A 9,843-nucleotide genomic window follows, 5' to 3' on the forward strand; every position below is an offset into this window, starting at 1 on the left:
GTCACTGATAGCAACGACAACACCCAAAAAGATTATTTTTTTAATCTAGAGGTGGTGACACTAATGGCAATGACATCACCGATATTTACTGTTCAAAATGGGTCATTTACGTATATAATTTCAAAATAAGTCATTTTTATAAATAATAAAAAGTTTTGGGTATTTTTAATAAAAAAGCCTAAATTTGATGAATGGCGTCAGGCATTATCTAGGTCTACTTAATACGTAAACGAAGGCTTGGTTTTGTTGGCCAAACGGAAAATACCTTTTGGGTTTTACTTTGCCCAAATTCTAGCAAAGTCTTTGCATGCATTTGTTTGATTGGAAAAGTGAGAAATAGATGAACATGGTAAGCACAAATTCTAGACATTACCATATCACCTATAAAATTTAGTTATCTTTTTAATTTCTTTTGGCTTATTATAAACAAAAAACAAGAAAGTAAATTTCTAACAATGCCGTGATTAACAAGAAAATCTTGTTCATTGAATGATAACTAGAACTCAAATCCTGCACGCTTCCCATTTCTGTGTATTAAATTGGCTGTAATTTTCAGAGAACAATATACTAAATAAACGGGACACAATGACATGAACCTTGAAGAGGGACAAGTGTAGTCTCTTGATGCGAAATGTGTTGACTGTCACCTTGCAAAACCTAGATTACCATAACAGATGCAAAATCTGATCGGCGAAGATAAGAAAACGGAGACCATGGGAATTCTTCTAATCCTGTTTACAGCTTCTTTATGCCTCTACCTTTTCGTTGCTTTGCTCAATGTTTTCTACAAGTATTGGTGGATACCTCAACGGGTACAGTTCGCCATGAATTCACAGGGAATCAGAGGACCTCCTTATGAATTTATCCATGGAAACAACAAAGAAGCTGCCCAAATGCTCATGGAAGCATCTACCAAACCTATGGCCTTGACACACGATATATTTCCCAGAGTCATGCCTCATGTTTACTCCTGGATCAACAAATACGGTGAGAATGTCTTTTTTTTTCTTTTTTGGGTAGTATTTTCTGATTAATCTCCACTTTCCATGAAGAGAAATCATTTTTCTTTCAGGGAAGACTTGTCTTAGTTGGAATGGGATTCGAGGTCAACTGCTAATTACAGAGCCAGAACTGGTCAAAGAGGTCCTTAAAAACAGTGACAAAGCTTTTCGAAAGACAAAGGCTTCATATTTCTTCGACAAGCTACTAGGCGATGGGCTTGCTTCAACCGAACGTGAGAAATGGGCAAGGCAAAGGAAACTGGCCAATTATGCCTTTCATGGGGAGAGCTTAAAAGTAAATCATCTCTACCTTCTAATCTAATTATTGTAGTGGGACATTTACAAACTTGATAATTTTTTGCAGAATATGACTCCAGCAGTAGTTGCTAGCGTTGAAACCATGCTTGAGAAATGGAAAAGTAAGGAGGGCAAAGAGATAGAAGTGTTCCAAGAGTTCAGATTATTGACTTCAGAAGTGATATCCAGAACCACCTTTGGTAGCAGTTACTTGGAAGGGGAGAAGATTTTTGAAGTTGTCAGCAATTGCAGGCAGAAATATTTTTAAAGCAAAGATTCCAATCATCAGGTAACTTCATCAAATCTTTACTTTGTTAATCAACATACTTCAGCTTACAATGGGTTGATTTAATCTGGTTGTCCTTTTCAGCAAGTTTTGGAAATCTGCTGATGAAATTGAATCAGAAAGAATTGCCAAAATGATACATGATTCTGTGATGAGGATTGTTAAAAAAAGGGAAGAGAGAGTAGTGAACGGAGAAGCCGATAACTTCGGTCGTGATTTTCTGGGATTACTTGTAAATGCTTATCATGAGGCGGACCAGAAAAACAGGCTTTCGATTCAAGATATGGTAGATGAGTGCAAAACTTTTTATTTTGCTGGGCAAGAAACAGTCAATTCCTTGCTTGCATGGGCAACTCTGCTTTTAGCAATACACACCGATTGGCAAGACAAAGCAAGAGCAGAAGTGATTGAGGTCTTTGGTAATCAAAATCCAGATTCTGAAGGGATGGCCAAATTAAAGACGGTAAGCAAACTATACAAATTCAATAGCTTGAAAACTAGCACTGACCATTTATATTGCCTTTTGGAATTCTTTTTCTCCAACAGATGACCATGATTATCAATGAAACTTTACGGCTCTATCCTCCTTTAAGTGGCGTGATAAGAGAAGTAGGAAGAGAAGTTCAATTAGGAAAACTTGTCCTGCCTACTCATTCAGAGGTCGACATGCGAATCATAGCACTTCACCATGACCCTGACTTATGGGGAGATGATGTTAATCTTTTCAAACCAGAGAGGTTTGCTGAAGGGATAGCGAAAGCTACTAAGTACAATGCAGCTGCATTTATGCCTTTTGGATTGGGATCTCGATCTTGTGTTGGCATGAGCTTTGCAATCACTGAAGCGAAAACTGCACTTTCCATGATTCTGCAACGCTACACTGTCACCGTCTCCCCTACCTATGTTCACGCACCTGCACCACGTCTTACTCTCAAGCCACAACATGGGATTCAGTTGTTGTTTCATTCACTACATTCTGATGCTTAAAATTCTAGGATGTTGGTCTCCAATATAGTAATATATAATAAAATGTGGATGATAAAATGTGGATGATATTGTATTTTGCAACCATACGATGATATATGGTTTGGGGATTTCATGTTTTGGCAACAAGATTATATGCTTTTTTTGTTGTTGATATTGTTAAAGGTTGTTAGAGTTGTGTGACCCAAATTCTAAGAGATTACTTGCAAATCAAGTTAAACAAAAGTATATTTTCTTTCTAGAAGATTTAGTATTTATTAGTATAATATATTTAGTATTTATTAGCATAGTTTATTTGACTTAGTAATTTAGCTTATAAATAGACTCTTTTACAACCTTAGAAAGATACATCCATTAGATTAGAACTAATAACACATTTGAGAATTTTGTGTTTACGTTTTTTGTGTTATTTGTTTTTTGGGTTTTCGGAGTTTAGTTTTTATCTCCATCTTTTGTACTCTTCGTTCTTTTGCCATTATAGTAAAATTATCTTTGCCCGTAGTTTTTTATCCTCTTTGGAGGGGTTTTTCTACGTTAAATTTTGTGTTCATCTTCTCAATTTCTTCTGTTATTTTTACTTGTTCGTTGCTTAATCGGGACGATCCTAACAAGTGGTATCAAAGCTAGTTTAATTTTCATAGATCAACCCGTTCAGAGATGGCAGCAACAAGGTTTGAAATTGAGAAGTTCGATGGTGAGACAAATTTTAATCTTTGGCAAGTTCGGATGATGGCAATTCTAGTTCAAAACAGCTTGAAAAAGGTTGTTACAGGGAAAAAGCCTGAGAATCTAAATCAAACAGAATTGGAAGAGCTTGATGAAAAAGTCTTGTCTGCAATCCAATTGTGCCTCGTGAATACAGTATTATAGGAGGAATTGATGGAGAAGACCTCATCTGCCTTGTAGAAAAGGTTAGAAACTCTTTATGCGACTAAGTCTCTGGCTAACCATTTAGTGTTGAAACATCGACTATTTACGTTTCGTATGAATGAATGTGAGCTTCTTAGAGATCACATCAATCAATTCATTACTCTTTTAAATGATTTGAAGAATGTTGAGGTTCATATTGACGATGAAGATCAAGCTATGCTATTATTGTACTCTTTACCCTCTTCATACAAGTCTTTCAGGAAGACCTTGATTTATGGTAGAAACAAACTCTCATTCGAAAATGTGAAGGGTTATTTGTTGAGTAGAGACAAACTCGACAATGAGTTTGGTTAGGATAGCAAGACAGATAAGCAAGCTTCCGTTTTGGTAACATCAAAAAAACGAGACAAAAGGTGTCGCTATTGTAAAAATTTAGGTTACGTCAAAGCAGATTGTTATAAATTACGAAATAAAAGAGCTGCTGAGAGTAACGAGGAAGATGTAGCTGGTGCTAATTTGGTCGATGAAGGCTGTGATGATTTCTTTTTAGTGTCAAGGAGCGATAACTCCAAGCTTACGTCTGAGTGGACCCTAGATTCAGGATATTCTTTCCACATGTGTCCCAATAGAGAATGGTTCTCCACATATAGTTCAGTTGAAGGTGGAGTTGTGCACATGGGAAACGATTCATCTAGTAAGATAATCGGTATTGATACTGTTAAAATTAGGATACACGATGGGATGATTAAGACACTCTCAGATGTCAGGTATGTACCTGATTTACGAAAGAATCTCATCTCCTTGAGCATTTTAGACTTGAAAGGATGAAGAATCAACATCGAGTCGAGCGGTATTAAAGTATCTCATGGAGCTCTTGTTTTGTTAAAAGGTAAAAGAACTGGCAGTCTTTATATTCTGAAAGGTTCTACAGTGACCGGTGAATCGGACGTCCTTCGTCCATTACGGAGTCAAAGTCAACTCGTTTAGAGCGGAGGCAACTTGGTCATAGGACGGAAAAAGGTATGACCGTTTCGTTGAAGAGAGGTTCTCTTTTGGATGGAGGTTTTGAAAAGTTAGGGCATTATGTTCTTGAAAATCAGACCTGGGTTAGTTTTGATTTTGCAGTGCACAAGTCAAAGGCCAGAAGTCTTCCAGCTTCTAAGTACAGATTCGACTCAGTTAATTCCCTACATAGTTCAAGATAGGCCCGTGGCGGGTTTTGGCAAAGATGGCGTTGAAAGAATTCGTGTCAAGGTGGAGATTGTTAGAGTTGTGTGACCCAAATTCTAAGAGATTGCTTGCAAGTCAAGGTAAACAAAAATATATTTTCTTTCTAGAAGATTTAATATTTATTAGTATAATATATTTAGCATTTATTAGCATAGTTTATTTGACTTACTAATTTAGCCTATAAATAGGCTCTTTTACAGCCTTAGAAAGATACACCCATTAGATTAAAACTCATAACACATTTAGAGAATTTTGTATTTATGTTTTGAGGGTTCTTTGTTTTTCAGGTTTTCGGGGTTTAGTTTTTTTCTCCATCTTTTGTACTCTTTGTTCTTTTGCCATTATAGTAAAATTATCTTTACCCGTGGTTTTTTATCCTTCTTGGAGGGGTTTTTCCACGTTAAATTTTGTGTTCATCTTCTTAATTTCTTATGCTATTTTTTACTTGTTCGTTGCTTATTCGGGACGATCCTAACAAAGGTTAAAGGGGTATTACAGCAAACATCGCCATAGTAGGAGCAGGCCCTACAGTCCTGTGAATAAAATAATTAACAACAAAATAGTCCACCAAAGAGAAATCAATTCAAACTACCCCAAAACACTGAAACGGTTGCAGCAAATCCAATCAGCTCCCTGAACATCATACAAAAACAAGAACATCACAACCCAATCATATACAGGCCATGAAGACATTGGACTCAACACTTTGCTAAAGTATTAGCAAAGTAGTTAGATTTTCTATACACATTCACAACGGAGACATTATGGGATCTCATCACACAGCTTGGTATATGACCCATCCAACATTTGAGAAATAGTGAAGATGTTAAGTCCAGGAGCTCCAAACAATGCCTCAGCTGGTGGATCCTATAATTAGGTGTCTTTCTTCTGTTACTACTGCAGTAGTGAAGTTTTTATTCCACTTGGTTCCCTTCTTCCAGAGTTTCTGCTTGAAACACTCACTCTTGAAGCTGGCCATTTCATTGCTTGTTTAGCTTTCATGGAAGGCTCGAAGCTCATTAGACCAGAAACATTATTCCTTTGCCTATGTATCTTTTTGACATATTCTCTTAAGGAATAGCTACTTATATGAATGCTCCATCTTTCTGAGTGGCAGGGCAAAATTCCATTCTCCATGAAAAACTACCCATTTCCACTAAAGCACACTAGCTTTCGCCATCCCATCCGCGAAAGACCTGAAATGATACACCAGAAACTCCCCCAAGATAGACAGAGCCAAGACACTATCTCGCTAATCCCCATTAAACCCTCCAATTAAGCAAAGCCATTTCATATTTCAACCTAATGGCCACCACAATTGCCATACAAAATTTACAAATTAAAATGCAAAAAGTAATACAGAAAAATACGCAGCCAAAGCTCCAAAATGTCAAAATATGAGCCAAATTTAGATTCCAGTTTAAAAACTTGAATCTAATTGGTTTTTAATTTTTTAATATAGTATATTCACTACAAAATATGAATTGTCAACATTAAAATTTATTGCTAAATGTTGTATTACCGTTACTAAGATTTTATTGTAACAGCAAAAAAATTGTTGCGAGCTCATTGTGTATACCTCCATTGTATAAAATATGCACAACGATTTTACAAATTGAAAAGTCATTTTAATTATACATATCGCAATGACTTTTTTCATTTTAAAATATATATTTTTTGTAACCACTTAATTTATTTGTCTAAAAATGTTTTAGTTATAATAAAATTTGTTATAATATCTTTTTACACAACCATAATACTTTAGTTACAAAAACTATTATGTAACAATAATATATTGGTTGTAATATAAAATTTGCAACAACTGTAAACTAAAATGCTAAGTTTTGCACGTAACAATAACAATATTGATATGTCATTGTATTACACTACTCAATGATTATATGTCATTGCCAAAAAAATATTTTAATAACCATAAAATGTGGTTGCCAAATCATTTACTTAAGAACAATACTACTGATTACTAAATATTGTTCTACAACTATTTTAATTTGTTGTGCGATATTATTTTTAATCAAAGGGCTATATATAACTTAATCAAATTTAAAAAATATTCTTAATAAAATTAAAAAAAAAAGTTTCTTCATCCTCTAACTTAATAAAATTAAAAAAATTCTTCATGTTAGATTGAACTGACATTGAGGTTATATATTGTCATCGATCAAGCCAAAGAGAATAGCTCTACCAAAATAAAAAAATTATTTTTTATTAAAATTTAAAAAAAAATTAATTGCAGCATAGTAGTTACATCATTTTCTCTATGACTCTATCAAATCAAATAATAATTTTAATTTCAAATTAAAAATAAAAATTACTTTTAAAAAATTGACATAATAAAAGTGGTGTGACCAATTTATTTGGCTCCCGAAATATTATTATTTATTTTCTAGTTCCCAAAATATTTAAAAATATTGGTGTTAGAGTGGTATTTATACGGGTGAAGCCAAATAAATTAACTTTACCTACAAAAATTAATTTTTGTTATAAAATAAAGAGAGATAGAGAGAATGAAGAACAAAGAAAATATAAAAGCAATAGAGAATATACTTTATTGATGAAATGGATGATTATAATGCTTCATCGGAGTCTCTATTTATAGGCATAAGAAGTATAAAAGAAGTAGAGATCTAATTCTAATAACTATTAGAATTTAAGGTATATCAAAGCTTTATCTTGATCATGATGGACATCCACTAAATAAGATATTTATAACGCTCCCCCTTGGATGTCCATTGGTAGATAATGTGCCTCGTTAAAACCTTATTAGGAAAAATCCTGTGGGATAAAAACCTAATGAAGGAAAAAGAGTACACAATATTCTATTACAAGTTGTCTCATTAAAAACCTTTACCAGGAAAACCCAATTGGACAATATCTTGGTTAAAGGAAAAGAGTACAACTTATTTTAGACTCCCTCTAATGGCAACATTACATTACATCTTTGAGTTGACGCATTTCAATCTTGTGTAGTAGTCTTTCAAATGTCGAAATTGGCAATGCCTTAGTAAAAATATATGCTAAATTATCACTAGAATGAATTTGTTGAATATTTATATCACCTCTTTTCTGAAGATCATGGGTGAAGAATAATTTTGGTAAAATATGTTTCGTTCTATCTCCTTTGATGTAACCACTCTTCAATTAAGCTATACATGTTACATTATCTTCATATAAGATAGTTGGCATCTTTTCCTATAAAGGTAAATTACATATCTTTTGGATATGTTGGGTCAATAACCTTAGTCAAACACACTCTCGACTTGCCCCATTCATTGCAATTATTTCTACATGATTTGAAGAAGCAATAACTAATGTTTGCTTTGTCGAACGTCATGATATGGTAGTACCCCCCTCACATGTAAATAAATATCCTGTTTAAGATCGACCTTTATGTGGATCTGGTAAGTATCCAGCATTAGCATAGCCAACTAATAGGTATTTTGAATCATCTGAATAAAATAACCTCATATCAATGGTCCCTCTGAACTATATAAATACATGTTTAATTCCATTCCAATGCCTACATGTTGGAGAAGAACTAAATCTTACTAACAAGTTTACAGTGAAAGTTATATCAGGTCTTATGCTGTTTGTAAGATACATCAATGTCTCCATGGCACTTAGATATGGTACTTCAAGACCAAGAAACTCTTCATCATTCTCGCAAGGATGAAATTGATCTTTATTCACATCTAACAATTGTACAACCATCGGAGTAGTTAATGGGTGTGTTTTATCCATCTAAAATTTCTTTAATATCTTTTTCATATAAGTTGATTAATGAACATGAATTTTATCTTTTAAATGCTTGATTTGTAATCCAAGATAAAACTTTGTTTTTCCAAGATCTTTCATCTCAAATTCTTTCTTTAAATAATTTATTGTATTTTGAAGCTCTTCAGGAGTTTCCAATAATATTTAGATAATCAACATAAACAAAAATTATTACAAAATCTTATCCAAACCTTTTTATAAAGACACATGGAAAAATTGGATCGTTTTTGTAACCTTACTTTAACAAGTGTTCACTAATACGAACGATTGTACCACATACGTCCAGATTGTTTTTATCCATATAAACTTTTCTTTAATTTGATTGAGTAATTTTCTCAAGAAACTCTATATCTTTTTGGGATTTTAAATCCTTCGAGGATTTTCATATAAATTTCACTATCAAGTGTACCATATAAATAAGATGTAACAACATCCATTAAATGCATGTCAAGTTTTTCTCGTACTGCCAAACTAATAAGATGTCTCTTCATAATCAATGTCGGGCCTTTGCGAAAATCCTTGTGCTACAAGGCGAGCTTTATATCTTATGACTTCATCAATTTCATTTCGTTTTTGCACAAATACTCATTTATATCCTACCGACTTTACACCTTTAGGTGTTTTGGACTATAGGTCCAAAAACTTCACGTTTAGAAAGTGAATTCAATTCTGCTTGAATTGCACCTTGCCATTTTGACCAATCTTTTCTATTTTTACATTCCTTAGTAGATTTGGGCTCAGGATCCTTATTTTCTTTTGTTATTTCAATAGCAACATTATAAGCAAAATTGTTGTCGACAACTTAATTTTTTTTCGGTTGCATCTTTTTCTCGTATTGACATAATATTTGGGCATGCACCACATATGTGACCATTAATCTTCATATCACATTGATAACATAAGTTATATTTACCCTTTGAAAAGTTATCTTGAGAGCTCTCATTGTTCTTTTATTTATTACTATGTTCCCACTTTTAGTGGTCCATGAGTATATCTTTTATTTTCTTTATGTTTACATTCATTTCAAGGAATGCAACAAATCTAGTAGGATGGACTTATAAACATCCCAATAGATTCTTTATTTCATAATCACCATCGCAAACATGCGTGAGATTTAAATCAAAATTTATCTATTCATATTGTCATGATTAGTCTCCAATTATAATAAACATGATATAATACATAAAACATGATAAAATATACCTGAAGATCTTTAACATCATCGTCATCATATTGGCTATTATCACGAGCACTATTACAAGTAATAAAACAACTTTGTTTTCGTAATAACATTTACAATCTAATAATAAAAATCATTTAATAAATAATCAAAATTGTTGTGTATCAAAATTTTCATGTACGATGCTTGAAATTTATCTGATA

General features: G+C 33.2%; 2 protein-coding genes across 2 annotated transcripts; both read left to right on the plus strand.

The window, feature by feature from the left end:
* The first annotated feature begins 597 nt into the window (after positions 1-597).
* On the plus strand, positions 598-2,714 carry LOC107919925 (cytochrome P450 CYP749A22). The gene is made up of 5 exons (XM_016849367.2): positions 598-987; positions 1,073-1,296; positions 1,366-1,587; positions 1,669-2,047; positions 2,131-2,714. The coding sequence occupies exons 4-5, from the start codon at positions 1,718-1,720 to the stop codon at positions 2,569-2,571; spliced, it is 771 nt and encodes a 256-aa protein (XP_016704856.2). The 5' UTR covers positions 598-987; positions 1,073-1,296; positions 1,366-1,587; positions 1,669-1,717; the 3' UTR covers positions 2,572-2,714.
* LOC121225473 (cytochrome P450 CYP749A22) lies at positions 675-1,566 on the plus strand. Its single transcript, XM_041109790.1, has 3 exons — positions 675-987; positions 1,073-1,296; positions 1,366-1,566. Exons 1-3 carry the CDS (start codon positions 675-677, stop codon positions 1,564-1,566), a joined length of 738 nt encoding a protein of 245 aa, XP_040965724.1.
* Positions 2,715-9,843: the final 7,129 nt, after the last annotated feature.

Source organism: Gossypium hirsutum, chromosome D13 (genome assembly GCF_007990345.1).
Source record: "Gossypium hirsutum isolate 1008001.06 chromosome D13, Gossypium_hirsutum_v2.1, whole genome shotgun sequence".
Taxonomy (NCBI): domain Eukaryota; kingdom Viridiplantae; phylum Streptophyta; class Magnoliopsida; order Malvales; family Malvaceae; genus Gossypium; species Gossypium hirsutum.

Coding starts and splice junctions, on each gene's coding strand:
- LOC121225473 (XM_041109790.1), top strand. CDS start 675: ATGCAAAATCTGATCGGCGAAGATAAGAAAACGGAGACCATGGGAATT. Junction 988..1,072: donor CTCCTGGATCAACAAATACG/GTGAGAATGTCT, acceptor TTTTTCTTTCAG/GGAAGACTTGTCTTAGTTGG. Junction 1,297..1,365: donor TTCATGGGGAGAGCTTAAAA/GTAAATCATCTC, acceptor AATTTTTTGCAG/AATATGACTCCAGCAGTAGT.
- LOC107919925 (XM_016849367.2), top strand. CDS start 1,718: ATGATACATGATTCTGTGATGAGGATTGTTAAAAAAAGGGAAGAGAGA. Junction 2,048..2,130: donor GGATGGCCAAATTAAAGACG/GTAAGCAAACTA, acceptor TTTCTCCAACAG/ATGACCATGATTATCAATGA.